The sequence below is a fragment of the Vicia villosa genome, unplaced genomic scaffold (assembly GCF_029867415.1).
Source record: "Vicia villosa cultivar HV-30 ecotype Madison, WI unplaced genomic scaffold, Vvil1.0 ctg.000422F_1_1, whole genome shotgun sequence".
NCBI lineage: Eukaryota > Viridiplantae > Streptophyta > Magnoliopsida > Fabales > Fabaceae > Vicia > Vicia villosa.
The window spans coordinates 944,569-965,878 of NW_026705199.1; the positions used below are offsets into that span (position 1 = coordinate 944,569).

The 21,310-nt window shown below is 35.6% G+C and overlaps 1 protein-coding gene across 2 annotated transcripts; it reads right to left on the minus strand.

Annotated features, from left to right (window-relative positions):
• Window positions 1–1,309: 1,309 nt before the first annotated feature.
• Window positions 1,310–13,550, minus strand: LOC131628102 (myosin-1-like). Of its 2 annotated transcripts, none has more exons than XM_058898967.1 (24): window positions 13,222–13,550; window positions 11,965–12,361; window positions 10,946–11,047; window positions 10,715–10,858; window positions 10,478–10,628; window positions 10,282–10,309; window positions 9,383–9,548; window positions 9,205–9,268; window positions 9,057–9,070; window positions 8,885–8,969; window positions 8,684–8,787; window positions 8,421–8,559; window positions 7,724–7,842; window positions 7,255–7,407; window positions 7,062–7,151; window positions 6,602–6,679; window positions 5,931–6,089; window positions 5,537–5,743; window positions 3,938–4,143; window positions 3,686–3,821; window positions 2,911–3,040; window positions 2,670–2,816; window positions 2,373–2,440; window positions 1,310–2,263 (listed from the first exon to the last, which is right to left on the minus strand). In XM_058898967.1, the coding sequence occupies exons 2-24, from the start codon at window positions 12,343–12,345 to the stop codon at window positions 1,598–1,600; spliced, it is 3,537 nt and encodes a 1,178-aa protein (XP_058754950.1). In that variant the 5' UTR covers window positions 12,346–12,361; window positions 13,222–13,550; the 3' UTR covers window positions 1,310–1,597. The 2 variants fall into 2 exon arrangements, with proteins under 2 accessions (XP_058754950.1, XP_058754949.1); XM_058898966.1 differs by having other exon boundaries at window positions 11,965–12,366.
• Between the last annotated feature and the right edge of the window lie 7,760 nt (window positions 13,551–21,310).

The window sequence follows — 21,310 nt, forward strand, 5'->3', positions numbered from 1 at the left end:
TGTTCTTTGATGAATTAATGATGTTATGATGATGTGTGTAATATGAAACACACAATGATGTATGATGATTTGATGATGTTATGATGATGCATGTAATATGAAACATGTGATAATGTATGATCAATTGATGATATTAGGATGATGTGTATAATATAAAGCATGTGATGAAGTATGATGAATTGATGATGTTATGATGATGTGTGTAATATGAAGTATGTGATTATTTATGATGAATATGATGAATGATGATGCGTTTTAACTAGTCGTGGTCATATTTTATGTGGTGTTGTGCATCATGCATTCATAGCATTTGTAGGACTTTTGTCTAATGAAGTTTGCAGGGTATTTATCTAGTGATGTTGGGACACTTTGATCCAGGGATGGCCTTAATCCCATAGTGTGGATTGAGTGTAACTTGTGATGAGCTCTGGTTACAAGCGGGAATCGATCCTATTGGTGGGGATCTTTGGAGATAATGATGACTAAATCATTAGTGAAGTTTTGGTACCACATGCATGAGTCTTATGAAGTTGTAGTTCATTATTTGTGGCATTGCACAATACTTGGATTAAGTGATGTTTTTTATTTAATCTTGGAGTATGATTTTGTGTATGTTTTAAGTGATGCATTTGATTGATTCTTGGATTATGATGCTTTGACGTGAAGAACTAGCGAATGTTGTTACGTTATAGAATGTAGTAAATGATGTTATGTTGTTGTTGTTCCTTGATATAACTATTATATTTATTCCTTATGTCTTTTATAATGATTATGATTTACTCACCCTTTCTGCTTGAAAATGTTGCATCGAAACGTGGGTAACTTGCAGGTGATCAAGTTTAGTGCAGAAAGCATAAGAGGTAGCTTCGGAGTGCGCTATTTAGTTTTTCGTTGAATCTAGTGGGTCTTGCTTTAATATGTAATATTGAGGTAGAGCTGTCAATATGGGCTATTACAAAAAAATATGGTGAAAGATTGGTTAGTTTGGTATTAAAATTAAAAAAAAAAAAAGTGATTAGCTGAAAAAAAATTCATGAATTTTTGTTCCATCTTATTAATTTATTGCTTAATAAACAGTATGATTGTAGGTTAAACCGATTTAACCTTAAAATCGGATATCTCGCCAATTCGTATCTTAAAACAATTTTTAAAACATTGATATTACATTATAGCCCATTATAATGAATTTGCACTAAAATAATAGGAAAACAGTTTAAATTAAATATTCATCCAAATCCTACTGGAATAAAAAAATAAGTAGAACAAACATGGTATACTTCTTTTAAGCCATAAAAATTTTAGACCATAATTAATAATTAACATGCAATCCCTCGATCATAAAAGGCGAGGTGATAATATACACGAATTACAAACCCCACTGTTGTGCAGAAATTTCAAATTTCTGATAAATAGAATAGCTAGCAGCAGCTAGCCTAATTACAACAAATAAATCATTCATCTTTGGACACTTACACTTCCTACTGCTATCTCATTCTTCTTTTTTTTTACTCTTGTATTTTCTTCATTTTTGATATATTGTTAGCAATGCCCTTAATACAGTGCATGGATCAAAGCCAAACCCAATAGTAAAAAAAAATCAACTCATCCTAGTACTGTTCCTTCTTCCCCACCACTTCTTCTTAGCTTTTTCTATTGATGAACCATCTTCACTTCCAAGTTTATTTAGAATAACCTTTGTTTCTCGCAGTCTGGTTGCATAGTCCTTTTTCCAACCTTCAAACATTTGTTTTAACCTTCTAAGCTCCCTGTCTGGGTTCAGACTTGCTTCAATTTGACCAGATTTTACCTCAACCAAGAACTTGGCATCATCACCAAACACTTGACTCCTTTGTTCAAATTCTTCAGCCAACCGACTTATAACACTCAAACCAGCACTCATAGATCTTGTTCCACCACTGCTTTCTTGGCGTCTGTGATTATTTCCAATATCCCAGCTGTATTCCCTGTCCTCACTTGCATTAACAGAAGCGTCTGAATTTCTATCAGAATCATCCATAGCAAGACTCTTCTTTGCAATGGAGAGGCTTGATTGTAAGGATCTCATTTGCTTCTGCCATACTTCTTCCATGGATTTCATTTTTAGTTCATATTCAGACCATCTGCTCTCATACTGTTGAAGTCGTTGATGAAGGATGTCATTTTCCTCTTCTTTCTCTCTCAGGCCAGCTTCCGCCTTAAGCACCCTGCGTTGTAATTCAGCTAGGAAAGACGCCTTCACCAGAACCTCATCTGCCTCATTAGTCTGTTTTAGAGTTCTTAATTGTCAGTATCACAAAGATGATGTATTTTTACTAGCAATCTGCGACAATAGTTGTTTTGAAATATAGCTTCTGAATTAGAAAAGAAAATACCTTCATGCCTCCAGGTTTTAAAAATCCTATATCTCCTGAGCATCTTCTGACTAACCATCCCCGAATAACTGCAAAATATAGCAAAAAATATATATAATTATGAATACTTGCCTATGAAAAACTTTGGGTCCAGGTGCAGCACCTATGCTAATTCATCGCCAACATTGATTTTCACATTTATAAAAGGACTTTCATTACATTTTCTCAAAGGAGGACAAACAACTTTTCAACACAGTTTTGTGTGTGCAGTCTTTAGGGAACAAACTAATCAGTGTTTAGAGAATTAAAAGCCCGTACATGATTGTATGATAACTGCAGCACCAGTGGTCATTTTCATTCTGTTTGTTGCATATCTTGTTTTCACGTGCTTCTGTATAATAACTGCCGCTCTGTGTCTCTGAAGCAAAGTTGCGAACCCCCTTCTGCTTTTCTCTCCTCTAATAACTGCATGAAAGGGCAAATAAGAAAAGTTCCCAGTTTGTTGCACTTCCCAAGGAATATGACAAGTCAAAAGAATTAGGTGGAGTAAAGGAAATACATGACTGAAGAGTAGTGATTCCTCTCCAAAGCTCCTTGCGAAGACAACGAGCTTGATAACCCCTGAAGCAACTTTGTACACGTAAAATGCCATGGAGGGTACGATTTCTAGTATCTTCGAGCACTCCAATCTGCAATCATGATCAATTTGAGCATAATAAATACACAGTGCAGAAGAGAGGAGTAATAAAAATTCAAGATCGGGCTAGGTGAATAAACTACTTGTACAGTTAAAAAGATACAGCGTGAAAGCATTTCCATCACTGGAAAGACATGGATCAGCTTATCAAGCAAAAGAGGAGGCAAAGATGTGCCAAATAATTCTGTTGACTATGCCAATGGTCTAAAAATATACTGAATAGTTCATTACAGTATCTTCATAAAGGAATCACAGGATCAAAACAGAACTAGAAGACTAATTCATTTGAAGCCTGAATCACTAAAGCCAGAAATTCTGTAACTTATTCAGTAAAAACTAATTCTCAAATCATAACCCTAACCAAAAATAATTTCAATTTCAACTTATCGTTCCTTTTTAAACTTCCATATGCTAATTTTCTTCACTGCACCATACCTATGTAAGCTGAATAAAATGCCTAAAATAAATGTACAAGGAGATAGCCAGAGATTTTAGATCTAAAATAATTGATTCAATTCACATTTAAATTGAAAACTGCGGGTACATGACATCAATACAGCCATGTTTATCACCACCACATCAATTTGAATTAAATAAAAAATAACTTGTAAGAAACACCATATAAACTTCTTATTACCTGTCCAGTTCGGAAGAATAATTTGGTGTAGCCAACTTGATACATCTCAGGCAAAATGTTAAATTGATGAAGAATAGCAACAGAAACACTAAGTGGATCCTGAGACGCATCATTTTCAAGGAGAAGAAAACCATATCTGATTCACCATTCCCAATACAATAAAGAGAGGTCAGAAACGTGCAAAAAATGGGACTGGCTTGGAGAAGGGGAGGTTGAAGCAGATTAATCACTGTAGTTATTTCTTTGTTATACCTTTTCGCAAACTTTTGGTGAGACATTCTAGTGGGAAAGCCTGATCGGGATATTCTAACCACTTCTAGGACCCCACAACATCTCAACTGCTGCAGGACAAGTTCTTGCTCATATAATCCAGGTGATTGGAGATTATTGGGCTTAATGCAGCGAATAAAATGAGGTGTGGTACTCTCTAAACGTTGCATGAGTTGAAACAATTGTCCCTGGGTGCCATGCCAACAAAAAGATCTTATTAGGGCCAATCACAGAAATATATTATCAGTGTTAAAAATTTCCCAAATTTTAAATTTAGAAATCATTAATTTAATTTCAACCACATTATATCAATATAATTTATAAACTGGAGAGTCTTGACACAATGATAGGAGTTACTACTCATTGTTAGAAGTATATATTCATAACTTGATAGAGAGAATTCACAACTAAATCCTCTATTTTCTGTTTTGCATTTTTCTGATATGAATTACAAGAGGTGTGGTCTATTTATGAACTCACAGCTAACTAAATATGTTAGTTTCCTAGAATCTACGGATTAGTTAGAAACAGTTAGGCAAGGCAAGTAGCTAGTGCACAGTAGTTACAATAGGAATTATATTATATTAGTTCCTTTAATATCTCTTGCAAATCCAAGGTAAGACAATCATGGTGGGAGCTTTACATCAAAAGCGCTCAATTAATTCATTTTAATGATTTTCTTCAAAGCTAAAAGAGTTGCATTTGGACAATTTATACCGCCTTTATGATTTTAAATATTTTATCTCATTAATATTTTTCAGTTTAAAATACCTTGCAATGCTTCGACCTTCTAGTTTGTAGCAATTAAATTAAAAGAACTAATGGCTGAAAGGCCATCTCACACCTATCATTAGCACCATTGATATTCAGACAAGGCCGTATTTATTTCTCCTACAGAAGTTGCAAAGTTTGTATGGCTTGATGTGAGAGAATAATCTACTTAACCCAAATTCATGGTTGTATTAGTCAGCTAGTTGTAGCTATTAAGTTACTCCCTCCGTCTCATAATAAGTGTCCCATTTGAGTAATGCGCGGTTTTTAAGAAAATGATTGGATGTATTGGTTTTAGTAAAAAAGTTACTGTCATTTACTAGAATACCCCTATCAATAGTAGTTGAATAACGTGAAAGTTAATAAATAGGGGTATAATAGTGGAAAAATAATAATGATTGATGCATTGGAATTGTAAAAGGACAATTAATTTGAGACAAGGAAAAACTACAAATGGGACACTTATTATGAGACGGAGGGAGTAACTATTTTTCAGTTACAACTGAATAACTAACTCTTAGCTGTCACTTCTGCATCTGTAATGAGGTCATTTGTCAACAAGTGGGTGCTCTTTGACTCTGTAAAGTCACTAATCATAAAATACATTTTCTCAGAACCAGAGATTTTTCTTTTTCATTTTCTCTCAGATTCTGTTTTGGAATACATGATTAAAGATGAATACTGTCAATAGCATACTAACAAACAAAAACAAACATACATATTGAATGGGAGGACCAAAACATCAATTATTCAACTACCAGACCATTTCATGATAAGTTTTTGGAGAAAACTAAAGTTGTGGGTTTGTACCTTGAATTTTGTGGCAACACTTAGCTTTTGGGAATCTGCCCCACCTAACTTGTGCAAGGGACCAACTGCAGGCCTCTCAGACTGAGTAAGCATATAGGATGCAAATATCTGAGGAAGATGACATTTGCTTGAGGATAGAAGTTGGATGGAATCCACGTGCAATAGGTCCCTGTTCTTTTCTAAGAATGCAGTTGTATCATAAGTGACCTGATGGGAAGAACAAGTGAAACTATCCAATTGTCAGGTAACAAGCAAATTTAAATCAACAGGAAATAAGTAAACCTTAGTTTTTAAGAAAAACAATTGTAGAACTGTTTACATCTTCAGGCAATTAACAAGCCCTACGAATAAATAGAAAGAAACATATATCATAGAACCTTGATCAGATTCATACCTCGCCTGCATAATGACGAACAGTAAAGGCTTTTTCCCGTTCTCCTTTGAAGCATGAATTAGAATTCAAATGCTGCTTAAGTTTGTTGGCAAATGTTAAATCCGTACCATTTGGAAATGTGGATTCTTCGTCTAATAAGGATAGTAGCCCCAGTGGTTTCTGCACAATTTTCAAAAGTGAAGCCTCTAAGAAAATAATTTCAAATTTCTTATAGGATTTGGCATTTTCCCACAACAAGGAAATAGTTAGTTCTAAAACCAATCACACAATATTAGGATTGAGGAGCCCCGGGAAAAAAGAAAAAGGAAAGAAATGGCTCCAGAGGAAGTTTCGCCAAGACATTTAGACAAAATCATATCCCAATTCCCAAATATGTAGTTCAATAGCAGAAAGAAAGAACTAATGGAAGTATAGCAAGTTATGAGGAAAGTTTAGAGTATATATATAAAAAACTTGGTAGAAGTAGAATCCTTATATATTGGCCATATGAAAGCAGGTAATGGTGTTGCGCGTAATAAGACATGCTACTCAAACAATGTATAATGATGTATGCATCTACCCCAATTTTCAAATATTCAATCATGCATCAGAGTATGTAGGCTTTCAATTGGGAATAACTAAAAGTCCCACGTTGGCTAGAGATAAAGCCTAGATAAGGAACAGTTTTATACCTTTTCAAAAAGATTAAGGCAGTCTTGGTTGTCTTCAAATTCAACTTTAGCCCAATCAATGCCATCTTGGATATATTCCTGAAACAAATTTGTAAGAGCGGAATTTTTTATAGTGTTTAGCTTTCAGTGGTAAGCAAACCCTTTTTATTTTAACTTTATATGGAGGCAATACTTTCAATTTAAGAAGAAAAAAACAGTACGAAATTCCATGATGTTTTAGTTTTTACAGTATTGAAAAAACTTTATAAGCCAGAGCACAAAGAAAGTTGAGGAGCAGAAAAAATGTTGAAGCAGGATGAGGGGATAATCATGAAGAGCTATGAATCCATAACAGAAAAATTGTTGGTTTGTTATTCAAATTTTTAACCAACTCACATTTGAATGAAAAAGTATGATATGTCTAATAGCATCATCATCTGATGTGATTTGTTTAAGCAGTCTGTTTCTATATGGTGCATACCTCCTGTTCCAACTTGAACAAATGACGATTGAAGTGTTGCTGTAATCTTTCATTTGCATAATTTATGCAGAACTGCTCAAAACTGTTCCTCTGTATAAAATGCACAGAATTCAGTGCAGAAAATATTTCAAAATATAAATAGTATAAAACACATATATGAAGAAAAGAAGAGTTCTGATTTAATATAACGTACATTGAATGACTCAAAGCCATAAATATCTAGAATACTGATAGATCTCCCAGTTCTTCTTTTGCCAACAGCAAGTGACTTGTTTATTTGTTCAACCAGCCAATCAAACAGACATGCATATATAGACTTCGCCAAAGCATCTCTTGCATCACTAGCCTACGTAATAAAAAAATTTAACATGTAAGACAAGCCTAATGCATCAGTAGGGTGCACTGTTATGCTTACTATTTAAAATTTCAAATACCAAATGGGATTTCTTAGAAGGAAAACTGAATGAGGCAATGTTCATCACCCATCAAGTTTTCTTTCTAAAATCCATTATCTTCTAAAACAAATTAAGCAAACTGGCATATGATAATTGCAAAATTCATTGCATATTTATGCAGCAAAGATTTTCCCTCCTAGGAAGTTGCACTTAGTCCCTCCATAGTCATTAACAAAGGTAATTGTCAACACACAGTAGTCATTTTACCTGAGATAGCGTCAACTTCTGGACAATAATATCATTACCAACTTTCATTTTGCGAGTTGATAAAGTCAACTTCAGATCTTCAATGTCACAGCCAATCAACTTGGCAGTGCTGAACAGCCCTTTTAAGAAATCAGGGAACAAAATTCTTTTTAATTGAGGTATAAATTAACTTATAAAGCATGAAAGCATCTAAAATATCTATGCAGCAGAAATTATGTATCAAGTGTAATATATCTAAGCAATAGCTATAGTTATCACCAAATGTAAGCATGCTCAAGTTACAACATGATTCTTAAATCGTAACTTCATAAGAGCGGTAAATCAATGATTATCAATCAATAACCATATGAACAAATAAATAAAGAGGAAACCTTAGAAAACTGCAACTTTATTTCCAAACATGCATTTCCTCTTCACTAATTTACAAGGAAATTTTTTGAAAAAAATAAAATGCTAAAAACTATTCCCATGTAAGAAAGATCTTGAGATTAATGAGTTAGATAGAAACATAGTCTTCAATAGAACATTGTGGCGTAATTTGATCCATGTATCCGACCCCACTTAGTGGGATAAGGCTTGGTTGTTATTGTTGTTGTTGTATCCCAAACCCAAAGCACTAGACAGTTTTTGCAAAAGGAAGTTTTTGGAAAAAATTTATGCTTTATATTCCATCAATAGAGATTCTGGAAATTCTTACCCTCATCCTCAACAGCTTGAATATGATTTTCATTATCAATCACAGTAAATGATATGTTTCCCAACCATAACACTGCAGCAAGCATTGCAAATACATTCTCCTGATCTCCTTTGCTGATGTGGACAACATCTAGAGCATCCTGGTATTAAAAATTTCATGAGTGCCAAGCATCACACAAACCCGAAATAATTATAATCATACAATATAAACCTATATTGATGCAGATAATCATTAAGGAATAAGCAATGAAAAATAGAGTATACCGTGACTATGCGAAATTCTTCTGCATCATCAACGCCAGTAATTGAATAACAATTGCTCTGCCTTAGATATTTATAGTCTTCCACACTTTGTAGATTTAGCTTCTCTGAGGAATAAAAAATGAAAATAAACAAATGTAAATCCACCATCCAATATATGTAATAATTACATTAGCAGAATAGAAGGTAAAAATATCCAATTACCCCTGAGAGATGGCGGTGCTCCAGCACATAGCTGATAAAATATATGATATGACCTTTCCCCTTCATTGCATTGGACTACTCTAGACTGTTCATATACCAAATAAAACTAACATCAATTGATATTGCATGAATATAATCTGGAATGTAACATTAGCGCAGAAGATCGAATTACCTTTTCTAACAAAACTGTTCAAGATATGGTCATGCCAAGAGTATCACATAGATTCCACACATTGAGGCAAACATTTAACATGATTAGTTGGAAAGCTTTAGTGGAAGGAAGACACTTGGTATGAACTTTAATGAGGTAGTAAACTTACATGTTTGAATATTAGCACCAGATATTTTTCCAGTTTCACTAAAGTGAATCTCAATGAGCTTTCCCTGTAACAGTCAATACAATAAAAACAGCTTTCAGTATCAAAAGAGAACAAAATTGAAATCCTCGAGAATAGACCGACTAAAAGAATCAATACATATAGAACTAGTCAGGCTTACAAAACGACTTGAGTTGTCATTTCTCAATGTTTTTCCATTGCCAAAGGCTTCTAGTATTGGATTAGTCTTTAATATTTCATGCTCTATTCCACTTCCACCACCAAGGGCAGCCAGGTACTGCATTGCTATTTTTGCTGTCTCAGTCTTCCCTGCTCCACTCTCACCACTGAATATGTAGGTTATAAGAATTATTATAGGTCCCGATTCAAATACTACTAAGGGGGAGTACACAAGGACAATGAAAACAAATTTGAGTTTGATAGTAATGACAAAATCATAAGGCAGCATAAAGAAACTTAGGTTTATCAAGGTTAATATCCAAGAGTGTAAAATAAGAAGCTCGTCCTGAACTTTTATGAAACCAACAGAAAATGAATCTGTGGTAACAAAACAAATTCAGTTTAGGATATAAGAACATTTAACCACTCAAGCTGTAACTTATACTTTGATTGCTGTTTATTGCTCGGCTTGACCAGTCATTCATTCTTGACCTTAAAATACATTGACAAATCATTTCTTTTTCATAATTCCTGAAATATTTTTAGCCTAATCAATCACTTCATTCAAGAAAGTTGCAAGATGAAAGAATCTCAGATTGCGTATATAATGAAATGCTTACTAAGGTCTTAAGAAACAAATTATAGTCAAGGATAAACACAATAAGCACGGCACATTTCAGTTCAAAATCTTGAGTAAAACTTTAGTGGACCCCACATGGGAGCCTTGCACACCGGAGTGGACCACTCATTAAACATGAAGTAGTAAAAAAAATAAGACCAGTCTTCAGGTAATAATTGCACAAGTCGCAACTGGAAAGAAATTCAGATGGAAACATCTTACAAAATGGAAATAACAGAATAATCAGCTGCGCAAAAAAGAACTTGACACAAAATACTGACCTTATAATTATTGATTGATTAACTTCATCTGCAAATAAGTGCAAGAGCCGGAGTAAGAAGTTATAGCTTAAAACAAATGGAAGTGTGTAACTTCTAAAAATTGATCCATATATTTATTTAAATATAAAAAAGGAACAAGTCACCCCGTACTGTCTCTCTAATCCACATATGTAAATATTAGGGGGAAAAAAGTTACCTCGGGTCATTTCTCTGATGGCTGAGTCTGTAATTGCATAAACATGAGGGCTTTCATTTGCCTTACACTTGTAGGCTTCAATATAGTCAATGCCGTACAGAGGAACTTTCTTAAAGGGATTTACCGCCACCAAAACAGGCCCTGCTTTTGTCTGAATTGCACACAGTTATGTGCATAAATATTTTGCAATTGACAAACAAAATTGAAGAAAAAAATTTCAAAGATGCAAAGACTTACATAGATCATATTTTGATTGTATCTATATTGCAGGTTGTATAAAACTGACGGTTCATTTAAATAACTAAGTTGCATCAGGTCATCCACTCCATCAAGAATATCAGGATTTGCCGGTACCAAACTATCATCTTTGACTTTTAAAACCTATAATTAAGTGGAAAAGATTGCAGTTAGCCATCAGACCAAAATATGCAATGTAATCTAGAAAAACTGTTGTGTAACTTGTCTTACTTTCCCATCAGGCAGTGAAATGACAGATTCTACTCCAGAAGTTGATATTATCTTTACCAGTTCCCAATCCCCATTAGAAAGTTGAAACCAAGACTGAAGCTTCTGAAACAGCAAATAATAAATTTTAAAACAGCCTGTCAACTACTAACAATGAGAATTCAAACAAACCTAAGAAATAAATTTTAAAAAATACATCAGCTTTCAAACTCATCATATCAAAGAAATTGAGAAGGAAATAAATATTTTGCACACTTACTTAAACTATATTTTTAAGGCCAATGCCATAGCCAAGTAGAATTATGAGAATGGCCAGACAGAAAATAATGATGTCGGTTCAGCTTTAACTTCTCTAGTAGGTAGGTACTAAAGAAGTATACTTATGATATTAGTTAAAAGAAACAGACTTCTATTTTGGATTATTGTGATTTTCCTAGGAACTATACTTATGATATTATTTAGACAATCAAGGAAATTGGTAGGTACTAAAGAATTAAGGATACACCTAGAGTCATACTAGTCTAGGAAATTCCAGTTAATCCACTGTAACACACCCTAACTCCCTTCCCCTCATTCATTTGTTTAGAACTGCATTACCTACTATTAACCTTCAATATTTCAGCTGATTTTTAGCATGCTTTAAAACTGACACTCAGACCAAAATTAGAAACTATAAAATATGAATTTATAAAGTCGTGTGAATCCAATGTTTCCTATTATTGTTTCTTTTTCCATATTTGATACTCACGTCTACATGAAAAGTAATCAGTTGGCAATAAGTTAAACATATGGCGTATTGACACACTCACATTAACAGTCAGGCAACTAATAGAAAAGTCAGGCAAGACCTTTCATATAAGTATGCTTGTTTGTCTACAATAACTTTCAGCCAACCAAATGTATATGTCTTATAATCAGCAAACAGCAATAACTAAATGAATTAATAATCATCATGCACACGTATTATAATTTATTTAAAAAACCAAGAGTAAATTGGAATTGTAGTTTGATGCTTATGTTACCTTCTTTGAAGCATAAGGAGTCGTATCACTCCATCTGTTTTCCCTAGAGGACGTTGAAATTGACGGTTGGGGCAACGAAGCAGATACCAAGTCTTCATCAGCATACAACGGCCTGTCCTCAAATGATTCACCGTTTCCACCATATGGAGAATCTTCGTCAAAGAGATCCATGCCACCAGCACCGTTATTCGCTACCTTAGAAACCTCCCCTAATATTGCACCATTTTCACGACCGTTTGATCGAATCAGATCAGAGCTTCTCAATTTAACATTTCCCTGCTTCTCCACTTGACCAGTGTTTCGATTATTATCATACTTGTACTCGGGTGGCAGCGATTTAATGGACTGAAAAGCAGGTGGGACACGGTTTGTCCGAGACATCTTCCCTTAAATAGTTCTGTGCTGTCACAACCAAAACTAGCTATAATTAAAAAACAGCAATAGCTAGTTGCAATGCTACAAAAGTGATATCTTTATTCTTTTTCAAAAAGCTAACTTTTCAATCAAATGGCCCTTCCAAACTTTAAATCAAACCCCCCAACGGAACAGGATAACATAATGGAGGGGACCATAGCTCAAAGATACAGCCTCAACTGTCTACTCTCTAGTACTCCAATCCAAGCTTAACACGGCCGGTCGATATCATCGACACGTTAAACATCATCCTAAGATGTAAAATTCATAATCCATGAACCTAACAATGCCACATCCCTACATAACCTAATCTAAGGACCCATGCAAAATAGAACTTTTCAATTACTCAAATTGGAAAAACTGAAACCTAAAGAAATTTTCCCAATCCAATGCTTGAAAGTTGAAAAAACCTTCCACGATAGTTCAACTTTATCTTTTGAAAATGCTGCAACATTCACACCAAACCAAAAAAAAAATCTACCGTTCTACTTTTGAATATCGATCTCCTACGAAATAAATAAAAAATCATAAACATTGAAAATTTGAATTTGAATTTGAATTCATCAAACACGTTATGAAACCAAACAAACGTAAAAATTCTAATTAATTAATTAATTAAAATAAACGTATGAAAAAACTAATTAATTAACTAAACAAACAGAAAATCAAGATAATTAATTATTCAAAGCAGCGATTAAAATGTAGAGCAAGAAAATGCTAAAAATAGTAAAAAGTGATTATTCGTCAAATCGATTAACTAATCTCAGAAGCTGATTAAAATGTAGAGCAAGAAAATGCTAAAAATAGTAAAAAAGTGCTTCGTCGTCAAATCGATTAACTAACCTGAGAAGCTGAAAAAAGCAGAAGCTGAGTTACAGAGAAAAACGAATAAGTTAAGATCTAGTTGAACTGAGTCAAGTTTAAAGAAATCGTTGAGCAATGACTGAGTCAAAACTCGGAACAGTTTAGAAGAATAATCTAACTGTGATGTGATAGATAAATGTGTTCGCGGAAGAGGCTAAGCCACACGCAGAGAAAGACGATTAAGGCTTGTTTGGTTGCTGACCACGTATGGTAGAAGAAGATGCAAGAAGGAGCTTTTTTTGCTTTTCTTTTTCACTCTTGTTGTTTAAAGTCTTAGGACAAAAATAGTAAAACAAACAAGGGAGAGCGAGGGAGATTATTTTTAATTTTTTTTGGACCATATATTATAAAGTTAGTGTTACTATTAAATTTAAATTATTATTATTAAATATAAAAACTGTACCTGCCTAGTCATGACTATTTCAAATTTTTGTTTGATTTTAAAAGAGATAATTTTAAATTTAAATTGTAAAGTGCGCGTTTTTCTTTGCCAACCGATTTTGAAGAGAAAATTCAACCACAACAATAAGTATTTTGTTTGAGCTAACTATATCGTTCAATGACGAAAATGCCCCTGAGATGCATGATGGTGCTGGCCGTTTGCGGGCGGCTTAAGTATGTAATAATGAATATTGTTAGATGACAATTTGTGAATGTTGTTGAATATTATGATTTTTTTTATTTTTGAATTAAAAAATATAATAATACTATTAGGTTTGTTTTTATTATAGAAATAATAATTTGTTTGTTGTTGAGTCTGAGATCATTAATCCATATTTTTACTTTATTAAGGTAAGGTAGGATTGCTGTCACTAGGTTGCTTGCTACCAAAACAGTGTATTTCCATGTTGTCATCAATTGGAATAATCAATTAAGTAATTAGATCACCGATGGATTGTGCAACAAATAAATCATTAAAGATTGTATCAAATATCAATATTAAACATGTATTCTTCGAAGCTTTCAGGACTTTCCTCACACATATTTATTTGGCTCATTGGTGGAGTCGTAGCCCAAGTTTTTGATGTGTCATTAGGGGTGGTAAAATGGGCCGTAATATGTCGGGTCAGCCCGTGCACCCGCTAAAATATGACGGGTTGGGTTAACATTTTGGGTCCGCCATCTGCCATAGTCCGCTCCACCAAAACCCGTCGCCCGTCAAAATTGGTCGTTCCGTCAAAAGTCGCTATTTTTTAAGTTAATTCTACTAATTCTAATTCTTGATGGTTTTATTTTATACATTTATTTGTGAATATATGCAATATTTTTAAGTAAAATTTGTTAAAAATTACTTTATAAAAAATTGTTCTAAAAATTATGTGAAAAATCTAATTAAAATGTAAAAAAGATATATTAAAAAAATGAAAAAAATAATAAATAAAAAATAGACGGACTAGACTTTTATGCTTATTTCAATTTACGGGCTTGTCCGCCTCGCTTTTTTTGGCGGATATACGACGGAGCTGGGCGGGGCGAACCGCCCCCTTTGCCACTCCTATGTGTCATGGCATCTTTAGTGCTAAATTTATTTTGAGAGGAGGGAATATATAAAGTATAGAAGATGGTGAGAATATTTCAATTTATAATGAAAAATGGTTCAGGGAAGGTTCTATTTTATCACCTCACCCATTTTTGCGTACTCATAATCATTTGTGTGTATGGCCTTCTTTTGTCTAAAACCAAGATGTTTTGGTACTATTAATTACTAAACATTAGGATAGCAAACAGACATGTTTATCCCGTTTAAATCCGTGTAGAAGTTTGAATAAAAAAGAGATGGGGCAGATGAACATAGTTGAGGGTGCGACTCTAAAACTTTATCTTCCTTTACACTAAAAGTGAGGGTGGGGCGGAGCCGCAGGCACTACAACTTTTAAGTCTAAAAATACAAATTTTATGTTAAAGTCGGTGTCAGTAAAAGCATGTAAAAAAAGGGCGGGACAGACATATTAGATGGTGCGGGCCTAAACTTTTGTTTCGTCATAAACTAAAGTGTGCCCATAATAGACATGCTTAATGGGTCCGGCCCGTTTTGCTACTCCTATTCAACAATATGTTTGATCTAATTAGTTCTGAAAAATATTCAATATCGCAATTTTTGACTCGGTCATAGTAGATATACAAGTTTGGAACATAAAGACTAATAGAGACTACTCGATAAGGAGTTCTTATCGATTGATAAATCTAGCAACATTGTTCTCAATTCATAAAATAATGTGAGATGCCTTATTAAAAACCCTCGGGTCTTGTTGGCAACGCAAGGGAAAATAGGGGGAAAAAGTGTTCCCCACATATGGTAATCACCTAAAGAAACCAAAATAGTAAATGAAACTAAGTTAAACATGGCTTGACGTCTAAACAATTAACAACTTTTAACAAAGATTTTTTTATTAATGCCTTCGAGATTTCCTGGAAAGGAGAGGTCAAGTCTTTATCCTCAGGATCTTTATCTCATGGCTCGGTCCCCGACTTAACGCCTATAATGTTTACACCTATTATCCTAATCTTCTTCAACTTCATGCTCTATATGTAGTACTTCATGGCGATCTCCTGACCTCCCTGGATTATTCCAACTCACCCATATATGAGCGGGTACTTCATGCAAAGATATAATATAGATAGGGAAGCTCCTAGCTCGTTGCAAGCGTGTTGCATTATAATCATATTATATGAGGAAAATGCATCTATAACAAGGCACCTTACTTTAATTTGCGTGGCGTTTCCTATGCTCCAAATATGGTCTTCAGTGTTTTATAACCCTTCACATGCACTTGTTTGACTGAAAATATCACCAATGATCATTGGAAAGCCTAAAGTTCGTCTAGGTCCTGGCAAAACCTTCCAAAAGCATCCCAATAAAGGATACCTGCAGAGCTTCCTTAAGCAATCAATACCCTTTTAATCTCCCAATTATCACACCTTACAGTGATGACCATTAGATCATCGTTATGTGGGTGAATGTCTGCAATGTCTTTCTCAAAAAAGACGATCTCATATTTTAAGGCTTCTAGCTCGCCCAAATCAGAGTTGGCGAACGAACTTTCAATGACTAGGATTTGGCGGGCGTATCTTGTATAGGTGAAATAGGTATTTCTTCCTCTAATGAATCCTCCACCGATGGTATTAAGGGTGTGGTATACGAATTTATCCTCACCATCTCTGCTTCTTTTCCCTTTTGGACCTAGGGCTCCCGGAAGCATCTCGCCCTTGAGAGCTAGATCCTTTGGCCTTTGTGTAAAGTCTCCCTTGAAAAAATTCTTCACATGATCTTCTTATATCAAACGTTATATATCCTTCTTAAGTAGAAATTAGTCTTTTGTATGGTGCCTTTTGACTTTGTGGAACTTGCACCATCTGCTAGGCTCAAGCTCCACGACATTAGACTTAAGAGTTGGTAGTTGTGAAATGTTGTGCATGTGGAGGACTTCTCGACATATTTTCTCACAAAGAGTGTTTAGGGGCGTAAAGCTCTCTACGGGTCTCCCGCTTTGCTTGAATATTGTCATGTCTCTGACGGCGAGGTGTAGTGATTCTTCTACGACTGCTCTGGGCTTTCAGGATTAGAGGTACGTTCTTTTTGCATTTTGGTCCTTCTTTTCACCATTATTTTCCTTGCCCTATATATAACATTCCACATGTGTCACCACCTCTGCCAAGGAACTGCGAGCCTTTAAGAAATAGATCTAATAAAATGTTTCACCCTAGTCCCATTTTGAAATACCCCTACAAACTTTTTTTGGTTAGGGTGTACGAACTTGATTGTCGTCTCGTTGAAACTGGTCCATAAGTTTGCATTAAGAAGGCACGGAAAGATGGTCGCCACTAGCCTTTTTAACATTCATCAAGGCACATGTGAATCTCTGAGGGAGTATATCATTTTCTTGAAAGATACGACAATCAAGGTCTTCCACTCCAACCACGAAAGGTTCGTATGAGCACTTCAAAATGGGCTAAGGGTGGGACATTTTAATGAATCCCTTGCATAGAGGCTCGCGACTACCTTAGATGAGGTGGTGACACATGTAAAAATGCTATATAAAGGGAGAGGAAATAAATGTTCAAAAGAAGCTCATGATATCAAAGAGTGTATCGCTAATAACCCTGATAGCTCAGATGAGTCGCAGAAAAACAACTACACCTCGCCCATCAGAAATAGGAAGAGCGAAGCGGAAAACCTGCAGTAAGCTTCATGCCTTTGAACTCTCGTTGTGAGCATTTATGGAATGAAATCCTCCACAGGCACGAAATTCCACAACTACCAACACCCAAGTCAGATGTCATGTGGCCTGAGCCTAGCAGATGGTGCAAGTTCCACAAGGTGAAGGGGCACCACACCAAAATATTCTTATCAACTAAAAAAGAAGATGGAACACCTCATCAAAAAATATCCATCTAAATAAATATGTCATGGGTGCCTCCACTCAAATTCCTAGTGGATCGAGCTTTCCTGGGTGAGATGTCTCTAGAAGTCCTGGGTCCAGAAAGGGAAAGGAACAAAGCATACCACTTTCAAATTTCTTAATATCCAATAAAATGCTTAATCTTATAGCGTAGATCACTTTTAAATTTCACACATTTGGAACCTTCAGCAGCCACACTATTATAGTGAGGACATAACTTAGAAAATTCTTCAAACTTGGCTACATAGTCAGCCAAACATGTTACTCTGCTTCAGCTCAAAAAATTTAATTTCTTTAAGTTTACGAGCATCCGCTGAAAATACTTGTATAAAAAATATTTCTTAAAATTATCCCAAGTAATAGTAGTACCAGCGACCTCCAATCTTTGGTGGGTGTTCTCCCATCAGTACTCAACTTCCTCAACTAACACATGAGGTCCAAACAACACCTTCTGAGTATTAGTGCAAGCCATGACCCTAAATTTTTTCTCAATTACTTGAATCCAAGTCTGTGAACCTTTAAGATCATATCTTCCTTTGAATGTAGGCGAGTTATTCTTTTGGAATTTTTCCCAATCCACAAAACTCGTCAGCTCCTCTATTTTGATTAGCTTGCATGACTTGATTAGCTTGAACCATTGCCTCGAGGGCATCAACAACCACACAATCATTTCTACCAGTTTTTTCTTCCTGCACAACCATTCGTAAACAATTTAACCAGTTGTAAATAGTAAAGTAAATATCGGTTAAGGAAATGAAGTACCGACGGTGTTAACACACATGTTGTACACCAGGATATAATAAATTTTCAACACCTAAGGTCAGATGGACCGACCTGCTCTAATACCAACTATGACCCTAAAACCCATAATAAAAAAAACAATTCTTTATAAAAACAATGTGGGAGATAAGAATATAAGACAAATGCGTCACTCTAACAAAATATTCAACCTTTTATTTAAAAATGGAAATCGAAGTTTAAAACATAATAATAGAGTATGATTATTAAATTTAAAACCAAACAAATAACATAGCAAATATCCCCAACTCCGATTTACAATATTAGAACAGTTGTTCTAAAATAAGCTAATAGTCGACTTATAGTACGGTGAAATATAAATGCAGGCGAGGGAAGTGGTCATCTGCATCATCTCTCATAAACCACCAACAACAATCGCTCCTCAATCTTAACCTAAGAATCATCCACACATATATTCACTTATAGGAACATAGAAACAGGGAGGGGTGAGAATACATTATATAATTTAAGCGGTATAATAACAACGAGGATGGCATTAACCATATAACTGTTCCTATTCAAGCAACACAATTACACAATGTCACGAGACATGTACAAAATAATTATGCAATGCTCATCTCCTCTACTCCCATGCATGTGGTACCATCACCGGATTCAGAGTTATATTAGTGAAATCCTAAAAATACCAGACCGAAGTCCTAAAACACCATATCAAAGTCCTGACACTAGACCAAAGTCCTGATCTAACTCCGAAATATATGATACATGATGCTTCAAAAAATGCAATCTTTATTCGAACCTCTAACACTGATATTAAACATCGCTAATTAAGGCTAATATTTGTTCTTATTGTCGCTACCCCCCCGCGAAAATCAACAGAGTCGCCACTAACATATTTATCCTGAAAAGGAAGGGAATGCCAGCAAACCACAAAACAAAACAACGGTCTCACGACCAGAGAAAAAGGGTAAGGGAGTCGGTTACGCAAGGGGAAGGTATTAGCACCCCACGCGCCCATCGTACTCGATGGTATCCACGCTTGTATCTAAAACTATGGGTGTATAAGCAAACTGCGCTAATCTGGACTAACATGGATGCAAAATGTAGGGAAAAGAAAGAGTTATACTCGCACGGGCCCTACCCCGCTGCCTACGTATCCTTTTTGAGGAATCAGAGGTACCGTAGATCGGCTAACTAATTTCTGTTTGTTTTGTGTTTATTAGGTGAACGAGTTACATTCGCACTCCGCTGCTCGACCTTTGGAGACTTATGCTTGGGAATGGAGCGGAAATAACAAGCTCTTAGGAAAAGAAAATCAAAGAGTGTGGTTTGTGTTTTAAGGAATGCATGAGGAAGACCTAAGCTAAGGAGGGAAATCTTGCTACCTAATGTTATCATACAAAGGGTACAAGTCTAAACTAAACTAGCAACCTATGGGAAAAAAGGTGAAAGCAGACAAGGATATCACACAAACGAGCTCTGCTCGTAAAGCAAACAAACCAACGGCACTGGCCGAATGGTAGAAAAGCGGTCTAGCCATAGCCAAGGGAGCGAATCACCCGAGTCAACCAAGCATTAGACCTCGCGAAAATGATCGGACCATAGACAAGAGGAGCGAGTCCCTCTCAGCAACCAAGCCGTCACGGATCAGAAAGGAAAACGGTGCGTGCGTACACCGAGCATCAACGTCGAGCGACGCGAGCTATAGGAAGTGTGGGGGTCCGGTTGCATGAACCCTTTTCCTGACATACTCGATAACAAGATCTTGTGCTAGTTCGGAAGCGAGCAACGCGTAGCGTGCGCTTACCAAACGGACTCGATGAGACTGGGCGGGGGTTGATTGCTAACCCTTTCCGCATGCCTTCCATGAGGACTTAACGGAGCGCCATATAGGACTTATTACACCATGACTCCCTGCCCCAAAGCACAAATGTAAACACACCAACAAAAACAGAGCCTCTTTCGAGGGCTTGGCCAGATGCATGTCTAAGTCCTACTTCTCATGTTAAAGGATGATGCGAGAAAGCAATAAAGTGCGAGAAATATAAAATGAACGGGATCAATACCAAACGGATGATGATCTGTAAACTATAGCGACGAGAGAAAGCAAACTAAGGATCCCGCGAGCGAGCTAGAAAAGCAAAAGCAAATAGTCAGCATACCGATTAGCCATGAAAGCACACAAAGGTCGACATGTGCGTCAAGCATAATCACAATACACCTGCAAGAGGAACAAGCAAACCAAACAAGCAGATATAAAGTAATATGAACGTGTCTCCAAGATGAGAACACAATGCGAGTGAATGATATTGTGTCCCGCAAATAAAGCGGAACACTCAAGTGATAAGCGTCAATCGGTGACTACCCAAAAGCCTTGCACACTAGCACACAAGTTAGAGATAACAAACATCGCAATCGGAATTGCGTTGGTGCTTTACACCGAAAAAGGATGACGAAATGAGAAATTTGACATTAATACACTTTTAAAACATAAATCGAGCGAAAGTAAGATAACAACCAGAAATAACACTCAAATGTTAGTCAAATATATACACAAGTATTATGAAAACCAAAGCAAGTATTTACAAGTCAAAAGGTACACCGAAACGGTAAAAATCGGATAAAAACGATAAAAACTAAACTTGTCGGAATTAAACCAAAATTTTATGGTAAGCTAGAAACATGCCAAAGAACTCAAATATGCGGTCTAAATTTATTAAATCGGCTCAGAAGCACGATTTCCGAAACGGGACAGTAGCGAAAACGATAAAAAAAAGTCGGCCGAAACCGAAAATAAATTTCACCATCAACTCCGGAAGCATTATTCTACTCAAGAAACATTATTCACATTCGCAAAAATTCAACACGGTTCAAGAGTTATGACATTTTGAAGTAAAGCCGACACACCG

Bases quoted from the DNA above. Each gene is read 5' to 3' on its own strand.
- LOC131628102 (XM_058898967.1), bottom strand. From the start codon at position 12,345: ATGTCTCGGACAAACCGTGTCCCACCTGCTTTTCAGTCCATTAAATCG. The intron at 11,048-11,964 runs GTAACATAAGCA...TTGCTGTTTCAG, and splicing joins CTCCTTATGCTTCAAAGAAG to AAGCTTCAGTCTTGGTTTCA. The intron at 2,817-2,910 runs GTATTTCCTTTA...CCTTTCATGCAG, and splicing joins AATCACTACTCTTCAGTCAT to TTATTAGAGGAGAGAAAAGC.